Below are 23,171 nucleotides of genomic sequence, written 5' to 3'. Positions count from 1 at the left end.
TGTCTGTTTGTACTTACACTGGTGATGTTACTGAAATCCAGAATAAAACTCCTTAACATTGATGTGATGTTAAGAAGCAGGCACTTCGTTTATTGCAGCGCTGGGGACATGGGATCGCTCTTCCCAAGGCGTGTCCAGCTTAACATTAAATTAATCAGTTTTTATAAACTTTTTCTGTCAAGTCATTGTTATGTAAGCTCTTTACATAAAAATGCATACTATGCTCGCTCTTAAATTTAGCCTTTATAGTGATTGATCTTTTGATTATATCACCTTATCAATATTCCTATTTAAAAACAATCATTGGTCAATTTCACTTAGCTCTACTGATTGGAATCCTCGATACTCAAATCTAGGTGGGAAGGGTAAGGGGGTTTACAAGCAGCAAACTGGTGCCCATGATGGTTTCTTAGTTTCTTGAAACAAAACATAAGAAAACCAGTAATTTCCTGGTAAAGTTTCTATGGTTAGCTTATTTGAAACTTAACAATACTAAGGTTCCTATGGTCACACATAACACAGTTCCTAAAGTTTCTATGATGACATTTCAACCTTAACACTCCTATACATTATGCTTCACATTTTTCTACTTCTTAATCAAACCTAGCTCTTTATATAATCAAATTTTAATTTCTTTATCAGAGTATTTGCAACAGTGAGCTTCTAATTAATTCCTGAGCAGGATTTTTTACGTGGAAGTGAAAGAATTGAGGCTATATAAGGTCCACGCTAAGGGAACTTTTAGATGAACGTATTAAGCAGATGAGAAAAAGATGGTTGCTTTGATTCAAAAGAGTAGGTTAAACACTACATTGTAGTCTACTGTAGATCTGTGGAGTTGTTTTGTTTTTATTCTACCCTACTCTTTGATAGATACGGTAAATTTCTTGTGAGTTACCTTTATTCCCACTCCTGAAACCAGGAGTAAATTACTCCAGTAACAGAATGGCCCTTGAGGCTAATATGCTTCTAAAATTACTGATATGTCAAACAGGATTTCAGAAGGCTCTGTATTGTTGTGGGATTTAGCACCATAGGCAATATAGCAATGTTTTGTTTTCTGTCTTATAGGTCTGTGACAAACTATCAGACATTTGAGTGGAATTCAAAAGATGGATGTCATTTGCATGTGCTGTGTTACTGTAGATACTAATCTGTGCAACACCTTAGTAGTAGTTTACACATTCGATAGAATTTTGATGACAATTTGCCTTTATCAGTAGTTAGGAAATTGGTAATCAGCCAGGTGGCAGTACACTTTCCAGAGAATATGGTATGCAGAAAGTACAATGACAGTCTGCTTTTAAATGAAAAGTAACTTATTGCTGGGTTGATCTAAAATTTGGAAGAGTATACATAGATATGATTGTTAGTCAAACATTAACCTAGCAACCTAAAGCTGAAACAAAATTGAATTTCTATAAAGGTTGTAAAGCTCACTGTCTTTGGGCCTTGAGAAGCTTTTTACATTAACCTCTATGTTTAACAAACCTTTCAGCCTGTCATTGGGAAGGTAGAAGAGCACCAGTAGCACTTAACTCTGTTCTTGGAGATGGCCCTTTTCAATAAGGATAACATGGAGGATAAATCCATATTTCCCCCCCTGGCCCCTTATTATATTTACTTCCCCAAAGCTTTTGCCTGAAGAGTAGCTGGTTTACCCCAGGAGCTCCCCTGAAACATCTTAAAGCTGATTTCTGCTTATCTCCTGAGTATTGTTTCTTAAATGCTGAATTGCATGGTTGAATGGTTTGCAAAAATAATAACTAGTGTTATTGGTGGTGCAGCAAAGAGAATGCACTTAGAAAAGAAGGGAGGCTTTCTGGGCTACAGCATTAATTGTTGGCATGTGCTGTTTAGTTTTACAGATGCTTAGCTTCAGTGACAAAACAACTGTCTTATGCTTTGAATGCCAAGTTATAATAAAATACAAGTTGATAGGTAAGCGACTCATTGGAAAACATGGCTTGCAGTTTTGCTTGTTGCCCTCACTGCATGTGTGACTGTTAATGTGGGGACCAAAGGCAGGAGTAGAGTTGGATTGGGAAGGAGCAAGCATGGGAAAAATCGAAAGCTAAAGGAATAAAAGAGGCTCATCAAGTGTAAATAGCTGACCCACTCATTAGGCTGATGTGACCCTGCCTGATGTTTGATCACTGCAGTCTATCATCCTGTGTTCTTATTAAACCCTATTTCTAACTATCTTGTGTGTGGGTGCCCTCTCATCTTCAATGTGTGTGTCAATACTGATGAACTTCAAACCAGGCTAACCAAAGAGTAGTAGAAGAGATTTGAGTGCCAGCAGCTGGCGTGGGACCATGAAAGTCAGGGGCTCATGGGTCTGGGAGCCAGCACCTAGGGAGAAGCAGGGTGTGGGTTCCTCTAGCAGACTGAAATTCCCATTAGACAGAGAGGAGGAACAGGGTGGGGCTGTCCCTGCTGTTTGTGTGAGTGCTCTGTTTGTTTATAGGGGTGCTGGTAAAGGCACTGTTTTTCTGTCTCTATTTGATCTGTGAGACCATCTCTCTCTGCGTGTATGTCTGTCTGTCTGTGTTGGGAAGCCTCACCACTAGCTGGACCTGGGGACATGGAACTGCAGCAGCCTTGTGTCTGTCAGGCTGGGAGAGGAGGATGACTCACCCTTGGTCCTCAGAGTAGCCTAGATTTGGCTACTCAGACACTTTGTGTTGTTTTGCTTGTGTTTGTATCATTACAGCTTTTCCCAGAAACAATTTTACATCTGTTGTTACGTTCTTGTTAAAGAAGTTAAATAGCATCTAGTTTAATGGTGATCCAAAGAGAATCCCACTAGCAGAACCTCATCCCTTGTTTACTGGGATTTCTTCATTAACAGTTGCTTCAGTTATTCAGCTTTTAATACATTTGACGTGTTCTGTTACGCTGCTCTAATCAGTTTGTTTACTATGTGTTATGGGTTTGTGTGGCGTGGGGTTTTTTGGTGGTTGGGGGAGGGGGCCGCAGGGGTGGCTCCTGTGAGAAGCTGCTCGAAGCTTCCCCGGCTCCACGTCGGACCCGACTCTGGCCCAGGCCGACCCCATCAGTGACGGTGGTAGCACCTCTGGGAGAACAGATTTAAGAAGGGGAACCTACAGTGGGGTAGGAGATTGGAATGTGAGAGAAACCCCTCTGCAGACACCGAGGTCAGTGAGGAGGAAGGAGGGGAGGAGGGGTGCCTGAGGTGGTGGATGCCCCTGCAGCCCGTGGTGGTGAACGGTGGAGCAGATGCCCACCTGCAGCCCATGGAGGAGCCTGCGCTGGAGCAGTCTGTGACTGGAGGACTGCAGCCCATGGAAAGGACCCATGCCGGAGAAGTTCATGGAGGACTGTCTCCCGTGGGAGAGACCCCCCCGGTGGAGCAGGGGCCGAGTGCGGAGTCCTCCTCGCCCTGAGGAGGAAGGAGCGGCAGAGACCAGGTGTGGGGAGCTGACCCCAACCCCCATCCCCTGTTCCCCTGCGCCGCCGGGGGGAGGAGGTGGAGAGAACCGGGAGTGGGGTTGAGGGCTGGGGGGAAGGTGTTCTAAGGTTTGGGTTTACTTCTCATTATCCTTGTTTTGTTTTGATTGGTAGTCAATGAACTTGATTTTGTTTATTCCCCAAGTTGACCCTGTCTTTTGCCCATGACCATAAGTGGTGACTGATCCCTCCCTGTCTTTATCTCGAGGATGAGCCTGCCTTTGTATTTTCTCCTCATCCCACTGGGGGGTGGGGGGAGTGAGCAAACAAGCGGCTGCACGGTGCTTTGTTACCAGCTGGGCTTAAACCACGACACTACATTAAGCACTTCACAGAAGTCTTTTATATCTTTAGCTGCTGTCTTTTTCAGCAATACTTGCAATCCCCTCTAACTGTTAAACCAGGTTTTTCTTTAGCAAGACCTGTTTGTCAGTTACCATGTTGATTGTTACTCTTTCTATTTCTATCCTTTATCCTTTATTTACTGAATCATGTATTTTGACTTTCCTTATTTTGTTTAGGATAGATCTAGCAGACCTCTTCCAATCTCACTGCAGGTACACAGGGTAAAGAATCAACTGGTGGAGCTGTGCCCTATTAGGAACAGACAAGGCAAGGAAGCATCTGAGTGTAGCCCTCAGAGGCAGGGGAAGAGCCTTTGTGCTAAACAAGTTTTATTCTGTTTGTGAGGTTGGAAACGTCATCATATTTCCTTGAAAACTGAAGGAACATGCAAAAAATTCATCATGCCCATATTGTCATTCTGTGTGTGACAACTGAGATCAAGGTGTCTTTTAAAATTATTTTTTGTATGCACGTTATATGCTGTGATAAGTCCATGGTTAGTAACTGCATGCTTTTTGGTCAGGGACAGCTCTCTGAAGGGGAAGAGAGGATTTCTTCTTTGAGATCACCTGGCCATGGGAGAAGCTTTTCGGGAAGAACAGGGCAGGCAGTAATACATGTGCTGACTGGGGAGTTTGCACTTGGCGGAGTTTTCTTAGAATAATGAGGAAGAGGTGCAAAACCAGGCCAGAGGTGATGAAAAGAGGGGAGATTTTTCTGTTGACCTAAAGGAGGCTATTGAAAGTTGCTAGTGTGAAAAGCAGGTCTGGAGGAAAAGGACCCTTGTTGCAAAGACATGGTTGGGCAGAAAAGGTATTTGTTTTCAAATGGCTGTATTTTATCTCTCTCACCTGAAAGGATCAGGGTTTTCAGACAGAAGAGAGTTTTGTTCAAGTTTATGTTCTGAAAAAACATCACTTCTTCAAAGCCCTTCTGGTATTTTTTGGTGTGTTCACTTTAAAGAAAAGGTGCAGACAGGTCTGTCTCAAAGCTTTGGCATGTTTGAAATCCAGTCATAGCATAAAAGTTAAAATGTTATAGCTGGTAAAAGGTATTAGGCTAGCTTTAAAGAAATCCAGCTGACTGCATCATGAGGACTCTTGAGAGAGTTTGAAGAAAACTTTGCATACCGTTTGTGGGAAGCTGTCTATTGTGAGTGCATTTTATAAATCAGTTTACTGTTTTAGCAGTTTGTAGCACAGTTCTCATTGGCTGTAGAAGCTACTTTTCTTGGAAACACTGAATCCTTTTCGTTAAAGGCTGTCTCACACTTGAGGGTAGAAATGAGTCAAATTCCTTTTCATATTACTTTATGTGAAGGAGACTTTGGAAAGATCCACATTGTCCTCTAATTTTAATTAATTGAAATTAATTGTTTCAAATATCTACCTGCTCCCTGCTCTAGAATACTCAACCTGAATTTGCCTTTTCCAGTCCTGGGGAGATGCTACTGGATAGCTTTGTGTCCTGGAGTCATGAATCTTCACTTGATACATTTTCCTCAACACTTTCCATCCCATCCTCCCTCACTTTGTTTCCTTTTCTTTACCTATAACCTTCATATTTTTATTTTGAAGTTACCTCTGCACCAGAGGATGTTTTTATTTTTGTTAAATAACATACTGTGTACTCCAACACATGGATAATTTGCCTTTTCTTATTTTGCTTTCTACTTTTTCTAAAATGCAATGGTTGGTTCAGAAGTTGAATCCAAAACTTTAGACAGATGTCTCAGAATTTGTCCACATGCAGTTGTTTTCCATAATAGCTTGTGAACTTTGTGTATATGGACTTTCTGTACATTGCTTGCTTTTTGCAAAAAGGTAATAACCGTTATAAAAGAAACGGCCTTCAAAATGTCAATATAGTGTTTGAAAATGTAGAATAGTCATGAAGGAAACAGAATAAAGATTATAGGATGAATAGTCAAATTCATCAAATTCTGAAATTCTTTAAATATTGGAAAGGATTGAAAAAACAAACAGCATACATCAGAAAGCAGTTCTTTTAGATGTTACTGGCTATTGGAAAAAGGGACTGCAAAAATACATGATTCAGAAATACGTGATTTCATGTTGTCCCAATCCAATGTCAGGGAAGGTTTCGATATGATTCCAAGAGTGAGATTAAGACACAAATGAGGTCAAATGCCATATAGTCAAAAGAGCTTTTATTATCAAAAGTATCAAAAGTGGAAAATGGTGGTGATAGGATAGAATGGAAGAAAAGGTAGAAATTAAGCAAGCAGTCGGGATAGGATTGGTAGGATAGTCACCACCACGGATCCAGCGGCATCCCGTTGGTCCTCAATCTTCAATTCCTTGGTGGTGAAAAAGTCCGCCACAGCTTGTCTCTACGGGTTTTTATAGGGCATATTTCGATGATGTCATGCGCTGCAGGTTTCATCTATCACATGACCTTCGCGTGATCGACACCAGATCAGCTCCAGCCCGGTTTCCTCCCCTGGATGCCTCAATGGCCTGGTAATCGTCCTTATGGACAGAGGAGTGTCCTGCTTAAACAGGCCATCTTAGAGACAAAGGGCTCGAGATAAGCAGTTCACAGTTCCCTGAGATGACAGCCCAGTCCCTCACACCTAACAATCTTTGAGGCAAATGGTTCAAGAGAACAATTCAGTCTCTTACACATGTTTGTGTTTAATCAACAAGTTCTAACAAAAGAATGGAAGATGTGCCTATGTATATGAGATGAGGAAGAATTTGAAGAATTGAATTTGGTGAAAGAATTATAAGGCTTATTAGGCTTATTAGTTGTCCTGCTAAATGAAGATGGCATTATGGGTAGAAGTGGGTTGATCTTTTCCAACAATATACGGGATTTATGGTGGAATAGTTTAATGGATTTTAGTAGTTGAAATTTGGAAGATAAACAACTTGAAAGTTGAGATGATTCATGATTTTTTTAGGCTGGGTAATGATTAAAATTATCACATGAAATTTAATATGAGTAAATATTGCTCAAAAGAAGGCTTAAAATTCACCTGAGACAATAATGTTTTGTAAGTTAATGAACAGAACTGATGGATGTTAGTTGAGGCACTGAAGGGAAGACTCAACTGGTGTATTTTGGCACACCTTATTATGCTAACTCAGGGGTGCAAGCGGCACTGATTCTTATGTGCAGTTACCTACTGCATGGTATCTGGAAGCGGTGCAACTGAGCAGAAGTTCTGGCTTCTTTAGGTAGTGCTAGTCATGCTTTGAGAGGTTTCTCAAGTTACAGCAGCTCCATAATTTTCAAATGTTACCTGAAAATATATTTTCCTTTTTTTGTAAAATTGGTAAATAGTAGGAAGAAATACAGAAGACAAAAGCTCTTCTGTTTACTAGCTTTGGGAATTAAGGTCCAAGACTGGCTGTTATAAAATTGAGGTCTTCTGCTTTCTGCAGTACTTCCAAAATGGTCGGTACACATTTATAAAATATAATAAATAAAAGAACATATATGTTGACTTTGCCTTGTCTGAAAGTGGGGCCCATTCTGTTTGAGCCTTGCAATTCATCTGCATATGCACAGCAGTTCCAGTATCTTGGACAGTCACATACTTAGTCTTGGGTACTCACAGTAGTCACAGTCAGGGGTATTTTATTGCTAGCAGGGTTGGCTGACATTTAAGGAATGCTGTTTTGTTAATAAAAAGTAACCTGTTATATCTCCCTCATCACAGCATTTTTGATACCTTCCAGCCTTACAGAGAGAGGTTTCTGCACCTGAAGGGTGCTTTTTAATAAAGTAATACATAGAATATCTGTTCTTCAAAGCAGACTTTCTGCTTTCCTTCATTTAGCACTGTATTGGGTTTGTGTGGCGGGGTTTTTGGTAGCGGGGGAGGGGGCCGCAGGGGTGGCTCCTGTGAGAAGCTGCTCGAAGCTTCCCCGGCTCCAAGTTGGACCCGACTCTGGCCCAGGCTGAGCCCATCAGTGACGGTGGTAGTGCCTCTGGGAGAACAGATTTAAGAAGGGGAACCTGCAGTGAGTGGGGGGAGTGGGATGTGAGAGGAACAAGCCCCTCTGCAGAGACCAAGGTCAGTAAAGAAGGAAGGGGACAAGGTGTGCCTGAGGCGGTGGATGCCCCTGCAGCCTGTGGTGAGACAAGACGGCAGGCTGTCCCCCCCAGCCCATGGAGGGGAGCGGGGGAGCGGAGGCCCCCCAAGATGGCCGTGACTCCATGGGAAAGCGCACACTGGAGAAGTCTGTGACTGAAGGACTGCAGCCCGCAGAAAGGACCCATTCTGGAGCAGCTCCTGAAGAACTGCAGCCTGTGGGAAGGACCCATGTTGGAGAGGTTTGTGGAGGACCATCTCCCATGGGAGGCACCCCACACTGGAGCAGGGGATGAGTGAGGAGTCCTCCCGCTGAGGAGGAAGGAGCAGCAGAGATAAGGTGTGAGGAACTGACCCCAACCCCCATTCCCCATCCCCCTGTTCTGCTGGGAGGGAGGAGGTAGAGAAAATCAGCAGTGGAGTTGTGCCCAGGAAGGAGGGAGGGGTGGGGGGAAGGTGTTCTAAGGTTGGGTTTTACTTCTCATTATCCTTGTTTTGTTTTGATTGGTAGTAAATGAAATTGATTTTGTTTCTTCCCCAAGTTGAGCCTGTCTTTTGCCCATGACCATAAATGGTGAGTGATTCCTCTCTGTCCTTGTCTTGACCCACAAACTTTTTTTCTCATTTTTTTCTTCCCCATCCCACCGGCGTGGGGGAGGAGTGGGTGAATAGCCTCATGGTGCTTTGTTGCTGGCTGGGCTTAAACCACAACAAGCACATTTTTCAAATATTGAGAGTCAAAATCAACCAATGCTGATGGCTAAGTTAAGCACCAGTACTTTTTTTACTTATATTTATTATTGTATCAATGAAATCACAACAGGATTGTGATTATAACCTGTGTATGTCATGTCTGTTGTCACAGTCTGGAAGGAAGACTAATTGTGTTCAACCATGTATAAGCCTGGTGAAACATCAACAAATTAACTTTCTTTGCTCACTAGTCACATTTTCTTCATGCATGGAAAATGATACTGCTACAATTTCATTGCATCTGACGTTCCAAGTATAAAAAGTGACCCTGAACAAGGTCATGTGACATGGTGAAAACTTTCAGAAGTGACTGGAGAATCTCTCTTGTGCCATTTCCATTGTTTTTGTAGGACAGTACATTGCTTTTCCAGTTGTTAGGTTTTGTTTTGTTTGTTTTTTTTTTTAAACAAATACTTTTCTTCTTTTTTTGCAGTCTTGTGTCACTCTTATCTTTTGGGCATCTTTTTATGTACAAAATTTCATTTTCCTCTATGTTAACTTCACAGAAAATTTCCATTGATGCTAATGAGAATTATCATGATGTTCAACTGCCCATTTACTGTGGAGCAACTCTAGTCTATTTTCAAGTATTACATTTTCTTAGGATTAATATTTGAATGAACCAAATAGTTGCTGAATTACTGCTGAAACATTTCAGAGTGAGGAATTGTAAACAACAGCAGCAACTGTAGCAAATTCACCAGTTTGTTGATTTAAACCCTCTGGGTAAAATGGTGAAATATGGGTGACTTACCAAGTTTGTGGATTAAAGAAGCCTGAATTTAATGGATGTTGAGCACCATCAGCTACCTTAGATTTTATTCTCAGTTTGATTTCAGTGTGTACTTTTGAACTGTTAAATTGTATGTAGTGCCTAAACATAGACCTAAGCACTGAACCCAAGTAAATCCCATTTAAACTTTTTGACTGAAGAAACTATCATCATCCATGTGTTTAAACATGAAAGTACATCTAGGTATATTAGTGACTTTAAAAGCAATATGTTTATAGTAACATGTGCACTAGCTATCTCTTCATATGAATGAGTACTGAGTTGGTTATAACTTTACATGTTTTCTTGTTGAATCCTTGTTTCCTGGAAGATAACTGTTTTCTAGCAGATATACCAGTGAATAGTTGCAGTTATTTTTTTTTTACCTATTTTGCATGCGCCCAAATATGTGATAAACAATTCTGGAGAGGTATGCCATGGTTTGGGTTTTGTTTTGTTTTGGGGTTTTGTTCGTTTGTTTGTTTGTTTTCATGGCTGAGACACCCCCCCCCCCCTTTTTTTTTTGTGAAAATTGTTTATTTGTGTATTGAGTTTATCCATATGCTTAGATTTATATAAGCATCTTGCATAGTGCTATTCAGTAATCAGTTTCACAGATGACGATAGTGAAAGTTGAAAGAGAAAATTTCTGCATGACTTGACACTGAAGATAAGCTGACTAGATTAAAAAAAAGAATTGTAAGAAAGATTTTAATGCATTCAGTTCACTTTTTCCTTTTCATTACGCACACTGTATGGCTTTAAGTAAAATATATAATGATTTCTGTCTAATGATTGCACCTTTTCATTTTAATACATATTAGATGTTTTTTTTCTTGTGAGGAGATCTATAGTTAAAACTAGGTGTGGAAGCTGAGTTGATCTTTATCAGAATTCACATGCCTGGAAAAACAGATACTGTCAAACAAAATATTGAATACCTTAATGAGATGGCAGCCTTTCAAAGACAAGGGCTAATAAAGGGTTAAGGCACTGACTGGGAGCTTCCATTAAATTTATTATCCATGTTTTCTTTTTGTTTAACCTTAGTTGAACCCCCAGAATGTTGAGGGCTTACATATGAACTTTAGATTTGCCCCCGTGCTGGGGGTTGTGTGTACCTGAGACTTATTGTGTGCATCTTTCATGCTCATCTGGCCCAATGAAAGAAGAGACCTAAGCATTTATCTTCAAAAAAGCAGTGCTAGCTATTCTAGGCAGACATAGCACATTCTTGTACCTACAGCAAAGCATGCAATTTCAAAGATGAGTACTGTTGCAGATGTATCTATATTCAGTTTTTCTTCATTGGCTATCCTGAAATGGCTCTGTATTGAACGGGCTGATTTCGGATAGCTTAATGTACAGGCACTTCGGGATTTCATTCTTACACACATAAGTTGTGGCCTGTGCCTGGTGCAAGAACTGTTCTCTTCTGAAACTGGGCTTTTACAGTTGCGTGTTCCTGGATCCATCGTCTAGATGACTACTTGCTTCAAGGAGAGTTTTCCTTAAATGCTGTTTAGAGGATATGTTGAGGCTAGAATAGAAGTTTACTATGTTTGATACAACAAGCTATGACATGTTAGTTAGTCAACTCTAGATTTAGAAGGTCACAGTAGATGGCTGAATGTCCTTTTGGTTTTCAACTCTGTTTAAAGTTGCATGAGTGAATGTACTGCTCCAGGTGCACAGGGACAGAAGAAACTTCAGCTTCCAAAAGTGTTAGTTGGTGAGACCTTCACAAGTGGGAAATCAAATTGTCCCAAAAGACCTACATAATGTAGTTTACCTGTCATGGCACTGCTAGGTGTGTTATTTCCTGAGGTTCAGATGGCAGTTTAGTCAACCAATTAAAAGGATGCATTTACGTCCTACTCCTTGCCTCATGAACTAAGATCTTACCAGATACTTTCTAGCAGAAAACTAAACCAGCACATCTGAATGACATACTGCTGCTTAATTTAGTTCTCTTTAAACATTCCCTTTTCTTACAAAAAGTAAAGTAGGATTTATTCTGTTTACAGTGACATTCTTCTGTACCTTTTCACTTTCAACAAAGGAGTTAGAGACAGATTTTCAAAACAGGCTGGCTATATTCCATTTCTTAAGCCAGTGATAATTTTTCACATGGTTCAGTTGTGCAATACATATTACATTAATCAGGATGCTATAAGTTAAATAGTTTTTAAAAATATAGTTCTGTCAAGGGCTGCAGGATTCTTAGCAGCACTGAATATAAAATCAGTTGGGTTGTCAGGAAGGTACTGGTTTGAAATTTTAAAGTGGCTAGGAAACAGTGGACATTTCTGTATTTCTGTATGGCATTCTTGGTGGTAAGATTTAAAAAAAAACTTGCTAGTTAATTTTTAGTGAACTCATGAATGCTTTGTGTGTTGTTTTGATAACTTAGCAAATTATAACTGTTTTAAGGGGTTTACATTTTAAATTTAAATAAATGAATTGAACAGCAGGGCATGTACTAAGTGATGGAAGGAATATTGGTTTCTTTCCTGCCTGTTTTAAGCAAAGATCCATGTGGCTAAATTCAAAATTTATTTGCTTCATTTTTGTACCCAAATATATTTTTGTGAGTTTTATTTTTAACCGTTTATTGTGTTACAAAGATGGGGAAATGTTTTATAAGTAATATAGCAGGACTGCCTCTTGTTCCAGCTGTGTGTTCATTTTTCACCCTTCAGCATCCTAATTAGTCACTGAGCAACAGGATCAAAAATTCCAATGCAGGGGAATTTCATACTTTGGTCAACCCAAGACCAGCAACAACTTAGGAGCCATCGTACTAAAGAAAGTATTGGAAAGACCGAAGACTAACTTGGTTAGTCTCCTCTGTATAAGATAAAGACAGGAGTCTTCTTACTGTGTCTTCGTGGAAGTAAATTTGATTCCTTCTGTATTGGAGTATTTGAAGATGTTTGTATTACAAGTCAAAAAACACATAGCACATTCTGTATGAAAACAATGTACTGTTGTGACAGGCTGAAACAGGGTTGAGCACATGTGAAAAGTAATAATAAAAAGTATTCCTTCCTGTGCTTATGCCAATAGGTTAGGAGCAAGTTTACCACCTCTTGGTTGCTCCATCTAGAATGGGTGTGTGTGTGTGTCCTTTTTTTCTCCTGATTATGGCCTTCTTACATTTTAGATTACTGACATAAAGCAAGAAATAATGTGTTGCAGTTGTGTGTACTGTAGATTTGAGTATGGTGTAATCAGAAACTTGTGGAAACCAGTCCTTGCATGGAAAAGCAGGTGAATCATTCCTTCTTGCCTTTCCTTCTGCTAAATTAAAAATTAAAAGTTTTCTCTAGTAGAATATGGAAAACACGTTCAGTGACTTCTACTTACGTTACTAATAAGAATTTGTCGCAATACATTATAGTAACTAGCAGTCTGTACATTAGTAGAGAGTAATGCCGTTTAGGAAGTAAAATATTCATATTCCTTTGTATCACAATTAATTTCCATTTTTATCAACTTTATAAGCAGTTATTTTGTCTAGAATGAAAATTAATGAGAAGTTATGCTTGATAAATAATTTAAAGTAACTGCAAAACCGTATTATTGAATAGTTAAACCTATTTAAGATAAAGGTGCAGTCTGGACCAAAGTTCTCTAAACACTTACATTCCATTTCAAGAAATGACTTAAGAGTTTGCATCCCATTGAAATTCCAAGGTATCATTACCCTTCAAAGTACAAAAAAAGAAAAAAATTAGAAGTTGTTTTCTAATAACTGTTTGAGAAATGTGTGCTTGTATTTTTATAAGAGCACTTAGGTATGCATTTATAGCATGCATTTATAGGGTGCACCTATAACATCAATTTATTGACTTTTATGGAAAACGCAAGGTTTAAATTATCTCATGTATTTTATTGATATGTTTTCTTTCCAAAGTATGCATTGTGTTGAATTTTATTTCCTTCTATGGTATCATAGTGTATGTGTTAATAGAATTCTTCCCTTTGGGTTTGTTCAACCCAGAAACATGACTGTATTGAAAATCATGTTGTTTCTTCTAATATAATGTCTATACAGGCATTCAGATTCTTTAGTTGCACATCTGTTCTGTAACATGATTATTTTGAAGGTACACTTCAATGAAACACATTAATAGGTACTGAAAAACAGAGCCTAAACTGACTATCTATTCATGCGAGGGTTGTTTGAACGTAACTTTATTTGAACTATACCTTTACATTTCTTGTTGTTTGTTGTTTAAATTGGGACCATAGTGTAAAATTCACACATACACCCACCCACCCCCCATAAAGCTTACCCGTTTGCTGAGTATTTTCTTTTGTTCTGTCTTTTCTTAGGTCTTGAGGCCAGGAGACAATTGTCACATTTAATCAGTTAAGGATATAGCTGGTGATTAGCTAGAGTAGGGCTAAGGAACCAAGAACATTTTAGCCTTCATCTGCATCATCTACTGCATCCCACCATCTGAGCACACATAATTCTCCTTGATTTCATTGCAACTCTTGTGGTGGGTTGACCCTGGTTGGATGCCAGGTACCCACAAAAGCCGCTCTATGACTCCCTTCCTCAGCTGGACAGGGGAGTGAAAATACGATGAAAGGCTTGTGGAGATATGGACAGGGAGAGATCACTCAGCAATTGTTGTCACAGGCAAAACAGATGCGACCCAGGGAATTTAATTAATTGCCAATGAAATCAGAGTAGGGTAATGAGAAATAAAAACCAAACCTTAGAACACCTTCCCCCCAGCCCTCAACCCCACTCCCGGTTCTCTCCACCTCCTCCCCCCGGCGGCGCAGGGGAACAGGGGATGGGGGTTGGGGTCAGCTCCCCACACCTGGTCTCTGCTGCTCCTTCCTCCTCAGGGGGAGGAGGACTCCGCACTCGGCCCCTGCTCCACCGGGGGGTCCCTCCCACGGGAGACAGTCCTCCACGAACTTCTCCAGCCTGAGTCCTTCCCATGGGCTGCAGTTCTTCATGAACTGCTCCAGCATTAGTCCTTTCTGCAGGGTCACAAGTCCTGCCAGCAAACCTGCTCCAACATGGGCTCCTCTCTCCACGGGTCCACAGGTCCTGCCAGGAGCCTGCTCCAGCGTGGGCTTCCCACAGGGTCACAGCCTCCTTCGGACATCCCCCTGTTCCAGCGTGGGGCCCTCCAAGGGCTGCAAGTGGATATCTGCTCCACCGTGGACCTCCATGGACTGCAGGGGGACAACCTGCCTCACCATGGTCTTCATCACAGGCTGCAGCAGAGTCTCTGCTCCAGTGCCTGGAGCACCTCCTCCCCCTCCTTCTTCACTGACCTTGGGGTCTGCAGGGTTGTTTTTCTCATATTCTCACTCTGGTGTTGCGCAGCAACTTTTTCCCCTTTCTTAAATAACGTTATCCCAGAGGCACTACTACTGTCGCTGATGGACTCGGCCTTGGCCAGCGGCGGGTCTGTCTTGGAGCCGGCTGGCATTGGCTGTAGCCCCTCTGCTACTGAAAACCTTGCCACGCAAACTCAGTACCGGCTCTGCATATAGAAATGGTCAGATAGTTGGGACATACAGTTGATTCTCTTCTAACATCTGTAGATTCAGTGCAGTGCAGATCACTTCAGTGGTTTTTTTGTTTGTCTCTTTCTTTCTCCAACTGTAAAATAAGGATTCTAATATTTACTAGCTTTGGAAAAGAATCTTGAAATTCTCAAAAGCAATTTGAGATTAAATACCTACCAAATACAAATTACTGTTATGTTAGTAGAAGCAAAGCAAAATGATTATTTTTTTAATGATACTTTAATTGCCGATTACCATATTAGGAAGAGGAAAATAAAATAAAGAAACTGAACTAGTGACTTTGTTTTGCAGGTTCTTTCATGTTGGTGAATACATCTGGGAGATTTGCGGGACAGAAAGCTCACCTCCTTCTGCCCCATCTGAAAGAAAATGATACGCATTGTATTGATTTCCACTATTATGTTTCAAGCAAGAGTGGATCTAGCCCTGGCACTTTGAATATATATGTGAAAGTTAATGATGGTCCTATTGGTAACCCCATCTGGAACACATCTCTCTCTGCTACTTGGAACAGAGCAGAACTGGCAATTAGCACTTTCTGGCCCAATTTTTATCAGGTATGTTTTACTTTTTATGAATTTTTTTTTCTCATAATGGTCACATGGTTCTTAATCATAATTTTGACTTTAAATCAAAATATCTTTTGGTCTGTTTTGTTGATCTTTATCTTAATTATATTTTTGAAGATGATGCTGAATGCTTGGTTTTACATATATATGGCTGTGTTTATATGTTTACATATATTTATAGAACTGTATGGAATGTATGCACGCACATATATGCTTTAAATGTGGATGAAATAATTATATTGAAACTTTTTTAATTATATTGAAATTTTGCCATGGATTTCAGTCAATGACCTCTGTTTCTCTGTAATAAATTCACTCATTGTTTCAGTTCATTAGGGATGCTGGAACTGAATGCCAGTAGATTTTATTGCAGTAGAGTCTTCAAGTTTGATTTAGATCAGCAATACTTGTTGCTTTAGAAGTAGCAAGATTCAATCTTTTGAATCCTCAGTTTGAGTCGTCAGTTTGAATGCAATATCCATTTGTTCTGTCCAGTAGTAAACATAAATATAACCGTAACTGTTGTAGGAATGGGCTTCTGATTACATTCATTTGACAGTTCCTTAGGGTGCTGCTTTTCTGTAGGAAAGTTTACAGATTAAACAGTTGTTTACTGTTGTATAGTAGTTCAACAGTTTTTCTCCTTCTTTGCATGAAAATATAGTCTATGTCTCCACAAGCAAGTAATTTGGTATAATAAAAGCAGACCAAGGCTCTTAATGAGGCTCTTCTCATCTTCATTTGCAGTTCAGGAAGTTTGGTTTGGATTTTATTTGGTCCCCTGTGCTGAACATTATCACTGTACTTATGGTTTGAAGCTTCCTGCAGAAAAGCTGTCCCAAAGATGGGGGTTCTTTGACTGCAGACCTCCCTAGGGAGTAGAGTGTTGTCATTCCATAGTGTCGTTCCAGGGTGTGACAACATCTTAATTACTACATTTATGTCCTGACTACCAGCGTCATGTGGTAGAGCCTTGTTTCTGTTCCTGCATGTGCTGTTTAGTGTGACCAGGCTTTTGGTGCCCCATCATATTCTCATTATGAGTTTGGCAATGTCCACTGCACGGTACCCTGGTGTGTTATAGTGGACTTCTTTCTGTGGCTGCAGCAGCTGATCTGTGAGGATGTCTCAAGTGAACTGAAGCCATTCCTTTTGAACCCTTTTTCGTCTAAGGAGAAAAACAAGCTGAACAACTTCCTGGACTCTTTTCCTCTGTGATTGTTTCCCCCACAATTGACAGAAAGTCTTGGTCCAAAAGATGAGTTTGGAGTGCCAGGACCATCTTGTCCTTGGAACACAGATACCTGGCAGTGGGTGCAATACTTGCAGTCCCAAAAGAGCACACTCTTTTTCTCTTGCCTCTTATAGTGTGTTGCTAGGTTGTGTAGGGAATATTGACAGGGTCTGCATTTGTATCCAGTGCTCTGCCCAAGGCGGCTAGGAATTGCTCCAGCTGCGTCATCAGGGCTTCCTGGAGAAGATTCAGGGTAAGTTTATGGACATCTCAGCAAATTTCACTTGGGGGACTCATGATGTGCATCTCCTATAATTGGTCGCAGGCCCAACGTGGGAATACTGGCACCTTTTCCAGAAGGGCAGGCATATTAGCGGAGTTTAGGTTCACCTCAGCATTGTGGGAGAAGCTGTGTACTACCTGCCTCTCTGGAGCATGAGGCTGTATCCTGATCAGAGTCCAAGCTTGGTTTAGCCATACCTTTACATTTCTCAGGGTGAAAGGGCAATGTGTATTTTGTTGCCTGTCAGATTTCAAGGAGTGTTTGGACGATACTCCTAGTCATATGATTTAGTTTTAGGTAGTCTGTGAGGAGCAGGGAGTTGGACTTCATAATCCTTATGGGTCCCTTCCAACTCAAGATATTCCATGATTCTATGACCTTACTGCAAGACTGTGGACCCCATGTTACCAATTTGATGCCAGTGTTCAGAATACCCTCCAATGATGCCAAAGAGCCTTTCTATCTTGACTGAAATAATGAGGACCAGTCTGTGTTGTTAGCCTCGGTGGATGGTGGGAGAAGAGTAGAGCATCCCACAGATGATTTCATGGCTGAGATTGGATATAACTCGTGGTGGTTTGTAACATGGGATCTACTGGAGGGATTTGTGAGGATGCTGGGTGGTTCAGGAGTGCTATGTGGTATGTGCACATTTTGCAGACACTGGGTGGATGTATGACTGTCTTGCTCGTGCCTAAGACTGGACCATAATGTCCTCATCTGGGTTTGGAGTGAATTAGTAGAGGAGCTTCTAATTTCCTGTCTTCTGAAAGGAGTCTGGTTTTTATGCAACAGAACTGCTCTGTGAACTAACAGTCAGTAAAGACGAGGATTGCTCTTCAAAGCCTCACTGTAGCTCTGAACCAAAATGCTAATGTGGACAGGGGAATTTTAATAGAAGAAGCCTTGACTCTAACTAGTAAGTTTAAGTGAAATTAACATGTTAGTAAAAATAGAGACAAGCTCTGACAGTTTTAAATGTTATTGATACTAGTAATAATCCGTGTCAGATTTCTAACAATATGATACATCTAACTGATGTGTGAGTAATATGGATATTTGGCCATAGAAGTAGAAAGATAACCTTTCTAGTCCACTTACTCTTTGAGACCTGCCACCTGGACTGTTCACTCTTATTCATAGGTGGACCCTTATATGCTTGGATGGTGTACTGCAGTTTAGCAAATTGCCGTGCATCAACTGGTATGTAATAAACACCTGAGTCTGTAATGGATTCCATGTGCCCTCTTTGCCTCTAGAAATATAGAAGTTTTTACATAATCTTTCTTTCACTGAGGAGTATAGTAAGTAATTTTCTTTGCATTTGCTGCATATAGTCTGAAATAATACCTGCTTAGGTATTGCAATTTAGCTGATGTGCCAAAATGTCTTATGATATAGTAATATCCATGGCAGTCCACAGAATCAGTGTAAAATAGTGTAATTTCATCAGCTTCACTGTAGATAAGCTAATTTATTCTTGAGGAAGCTGTCTCCATTTTGATAGCTTATGGTCAATCATCTCCATTTTGGTTGCCTCCATCCTCTTGGAAATCTGTAACGGAATTTCCTCACTTGCCTGGTGACACTTGCAGTTTCTCATTGTTCCTGAACTCTTCATGTGTTTTCATGCTTTTTGTTCTTCACAGTTTGTTTTGGGGAGAGGCAGGAAGTTAGCTGCAAGCGGCTGGGAGAAGGGTAGGAAGAGGAGAGAGGGTATACATGGATCGTGTGACAATGTGCATCCAAGTTAGGTGAGAGCTCAGATGACTGCGTGTATGGTGGGAGAAGGCAGAGGACCTATATGACAAGTGTCTAGCACCAGATCTGTTTCCTAAGCTGCTATTAATTTGATTCCAAAACTCCGACTTCTTTTGGCACAAATCCATGTGTTTCTCACGTAACCTCCAAAATATACAAGACTTCCTCCTAGTGATTTTCTGAGGCTGTCTGACCTTATTGAATAAAAATAAGAAAAGTCCTCTAAGAAGATTTTTAAGGAAGATAGGGCCCTTTTTAAGTTTTCATATATGAAGGTTGGTAGTTTCCTCATGAGTAATCTTCAGGAAAAGGCTCAGCACTAGTAGATGAAGGGACAAAGTAATGTAATTGTGTGATTTTCTTTGTTGTGTTTTAAATCGCATATCGATGTAGGCATCTGCATGTTTGTGAATGCCTTATAATTCTGTTCCATTAGTGGACACCTACAAGGTGTCTAGCTGCAAATGAAGCCAAAATGTACTACAGAACTCTGAAGACAAATTATATATGATAACATTTCAGAGTTACAATTTTTATGTAATGCAGGATGCTTAAAAACACAGTGGTGTTGGTCTGTTTTGCTGTTGATTCATGAAAAATGTAGGCAAAATAACTCCCACTGATGGTAGGTGACTAGAAATTAGATTGTGTAGTGTGAAGTGCATTTTAATCCAGCTTCTAAAGATGTATTTGTTTAAACCATGTATTATTAACACATATATACAAAGCTTTCAAAAGATTTAATTATTAACAGTATTTTATTATTGTAACACCAGTTATCCAAGCTTGTTAATACCTTTCATGTTGGGTTTCCATTTAGAATTGACTCTTTAGAAGTAGAGTCTCTGAACAAAGTAATTAATTTCTTTTAGTGTACACTTTTCTTTTTACTAGGTAATTATTTGTGTAGGTTTCACCCCATATGAAAGCTGTACTACATGTATAAATCACAATGATAACCTGCATGCAACAACACTTAATTATAATTTAATTACTGTTTATTTAAACTTAAATTGTCAAGTATTCTGGTGATTAAGGATATATTTAATTCCATAATTAATGGTCTTCTAAGTGCTACTGCTTAACATCTATCTGCCTTTGACTTTAGGTTATGTCTACATTGTGGTCCAGTTGCTGATTACAGTATAGTTGCAGTAACATAAGTTCAAGCTGCCAAACACCTTCTGAGGGTCAAAGATAACCAGTACAGTTTGTTCTTTTCTGCTGTGCCTCCTGGTCTCTGAGCTATTTGTTTCAAAGTAGCTGGGATATTTCTACAGGAGCTGGTCTTCTGTACTGTAAAATCCCTTTAGGAGTGCTCCTCTGAGGGAGCATCGGCTTCCTGTTTTTATCCATCTCCACTGGTCACAGGAGAAATTGTTTGCTCTGCTGAGCTATTGTCTACTTGGTGCATCTTAAGAGCGAGCATCATGCCATTAGAGACAGCCTGCAAACAAAACAAGGCTTCGTGTAACTACTAAGACCTTCACCCTCCTCCTTACTTGAGTAGAATTAGGATGTACACAGAAAAAGAGGATTAAACGCTATATAGATTTCTATGGGTAGTGGTGAGCTTTTTTAGATTCTTGGGGAGCAGTCGCAGTAGGTTGAGAGGCTCTAAAATTGATGCTTTGAGATACAGGTAAGTCCTGAAATGGCTGCATGGCTGCTCCTCTAGTGAGGAGAGGGTGGTTTTGGGTTTTTTTGAGGGGGGGGGTGTTATTTTTAATGTTTTGATTTTTTTCCTCATTTGGATCTTTTAACAGGAGGAAAATCTGTTATTTCAGGGTTGTTTTCTTGTTTTGTGTGTTTGGGGTGGGGGGGAGTAATTTTTTTTTTTCTTATTTCCTAGGTTAGTTAATGATTCTCAGACCAATCAGTAGTATTTTAAGTGTATTTTTTGGTTTTGAAGCATTGCAGTTTTAGAACTTTGCAATATGCAAAATGCCACTACTGGGTTGAGTCTGGTGAGTGGCTTCTGTTCCCCGCTCCTAACCCTGCACGCAGGCAATTTGGCACAGTACCATTGCAAGTTAGTCACCATCCCCACATCAGTTTTTATATTTTTGAATTATTTGCTTTGTACTTTGCTGGGAGTCAGGCATGGCAGCAGTGAGCTGAAACAAATCTTGATTAAATAAAACAACAAACACTGCAGTTTTAAAATCCAGAATGGAATTGAAAGGATTAAAAATAGCTTGCAGTGGAGTAATGCTACTCTCTGTGTCACTGCACCTTCTTTAAACATAAATTCCTGTGAAGCTGGAATGAGAAAATGGGGTAAGAGCCTGACAGTAATTCCTGATCTTTTTTAGTAAGGACGTAAAGGAGTTACATGGTATCGCTTCACACTGAGATGAGATTAATCCTTTACCATTCTGACACTTTCCCCTGTAAATTAGGAGTTCAGGGAATAAGAAGCAGTAGATCCAACCTGCCTTTTCAAATCTGGACTTACTTAAACTTTCATTTGTTTCATAACCTCCTTTGTACATGCTTTGCTTAGAGTTTGGCTCATGCAATGTATTTAAGTCATCAGCTAGGACAGAGTTAAGCTTCTTGTGCAGTTAAGGTCAGGCTCACATTCTCATGTATTGTGTGTGTTGCAATCAACTGCAGACATATGGTTCCTGAACTGCGCTTTGAACTCAAAAGAAACCTTGAAATACATATTGCATTTTGAATCACAGCCCTGTGTCAGGCATCTTGAACAACTCTTCTTCATTATGTTGGGTGATTTGGGAATAGTTATTTTGAGAAAGATGCGCCAGGGCAAACCGCGTACCTAAATTTAAAAACCCCAGCAGTCTAAAAATGGTCAAGAGTAAGCAGGCCTGCGCTTTTTGTCATATACACAAGGCTCTGTTATTTTCTCCCATCCCTTGTTCCTGAACCAAGAAAGCTCCTGGGCCTTCAGTAGAGAAATGTAAGACAGCTGGTTTAGAAATGAAAAGAGAAGAATAAGATTTAATAAACCTTAATGTCAGGAGTTCAGTGTTGCTCACCCTTAAGAGGTTTCTTCGGAGTCTCAGGTTGGCAGCAACCACCAAAATGTTGTTAAATATGCTTCAGTGCACATGCGAGTGCTGAATGGTAGTTGTGTAGGAGTAAGAGGTGGGGAGGGAAACGGCATAAAGCGAATTCCCAGGCAGGGAGGCCTGACCACGTTTTAGGCAGCTCAAGACAATAAGCTGTGATGGGTTTCTGCAGGACCTGGAAAGGACCAGGTCAGGAACCTCCCTTCGTGTGTCTTTGATGAGGCAGCAGTCGCTGTGATCATGCCCCAGTGATAAAGCAGATAGTCCTAGGATGAGCCAAAAGGGGGAGAAGAACTCAACCCACAGGGGTATAAGGCAGTGCCAGTTTTATGGTGTGAAAGTGTTCCCAATGCCTTGTAAAATATGGTCAAAGAAAGGCACTCTGTGTGGTTAAGTACAGCAGGTGGAGGGGAGAGCCAGTGTGTGTGCTGTGGGCAGCGTGTGACACATCAATGCCTACTTACTGGGAGGGGGCAGGGGAGCAGGTCTGCAGCCTGATGTTAAGTAGCTTTCTTAATACTCCTTTTTCTTGTTTTTGCAAAGTGCTATTTTTAAGTCAAGTAGAGAGTGTTTATATTAGGTAAATCCACCTTTTGACTAGAAGTGTTGTAATTTTGCAACAACAAAGGCAGGAATTTACGGAGTGAGGTTGTGTGGCAACAAAATCTGTTTATTTCTATTGTTCTTCGGAAGAGACAAGTTATCTTGAGTCACAGATTTTCAGCAGTAAGCATTTATGTTGGTGAACAGACCCCCTTTCTTTGTTCATACGTAGCAAGGGGAAGTGGCAGGAGTGAAAAGCTAATTTTGCTCTTCACTGAAGCAGGGAGTATCAGGGACCGTGCAGTGCTAAGCTGCTTCTCTGGTCCCTGTTTGGCAGGCCTGCAAAGGGGAGAATGGTGTAAAACAGCTCTCAGGCCAACGTTTGGCAGAGTTTTTCCTGAACAAATGAATTCAGTGTTTTAACCGGTTGTTTCCGGACTGATAAGGTGGCGGAATAATAGGCAAAAAATCCAAGGGCTGCCCAGTCTGATGTTGCTGGAGTGTTGTCTCTATTTTGACTGGGGTCTTTTATATTGCCTGCAGGTGTTGCATAAGCCAGGAGGAAAGGCAGAGTTTGGAGGTGGGAGTAAAAATGTTAACTTTTACAAGACAAGCAACTTTTCAAATGTGAAATGATGGAAAAACTAGATGTGAAATAAGTTTCTAGGTTTCATTTCTAGTGAAATTACTAGCAAAACTGATCCAGATTTGTGAATAGTCTAGACATCCCTAATATAAGCTTTTCAATGAATAAATGAGCTACTAGAAGCG

General features: G+C 40.4%; 1 protein-coding gene across 12 annotated transcripts in view; it reads left to right on the top strand.

Annotated features, from left to right (window-relative positions):
- Positions 1-23,171, top strand: part of PTPRM (protein tyrosine phosphatase receptor type M) — a 500,309-nt gene that overhangs the window by 144,238 nt on the left and 332,900 nt on the right. For all 12 annotated transcript variants that reach the window (XM_069779033.1, XM_069779028.1, XM_069779026.1 and 9 more), the window contains exon 3: positions 15,264-15,529. In XM_069779033.1, the coding sequence (XP_069635134.1) occupies positions 15,264-15,529 (266 nt within the window). The remainder of the gene's footprint in view (positions 1-15,263; positions 15,530-23,171) is intronic.

The sequence above is a fragment of the Haliaeetus albicilla genome, chromosome 3, assembly GCF_947461875.1.
Source record: "Haliaeetus albicilla chromosome 3, bHalAlb1.1, whole genome shotgun sequence".
NCBI classification, from domain to species: domain Eukaryota; kingdom Metazoa; phylum Chordata; class Aves; order Accipitriformes; family Accipitridae; genus Haliaeetus; species Haliaeetus albicilla.
Note: the sequence above shows the minus strand (reverse complement) of the source record. Positions and strands in the feature narration are given on the sequence as shown.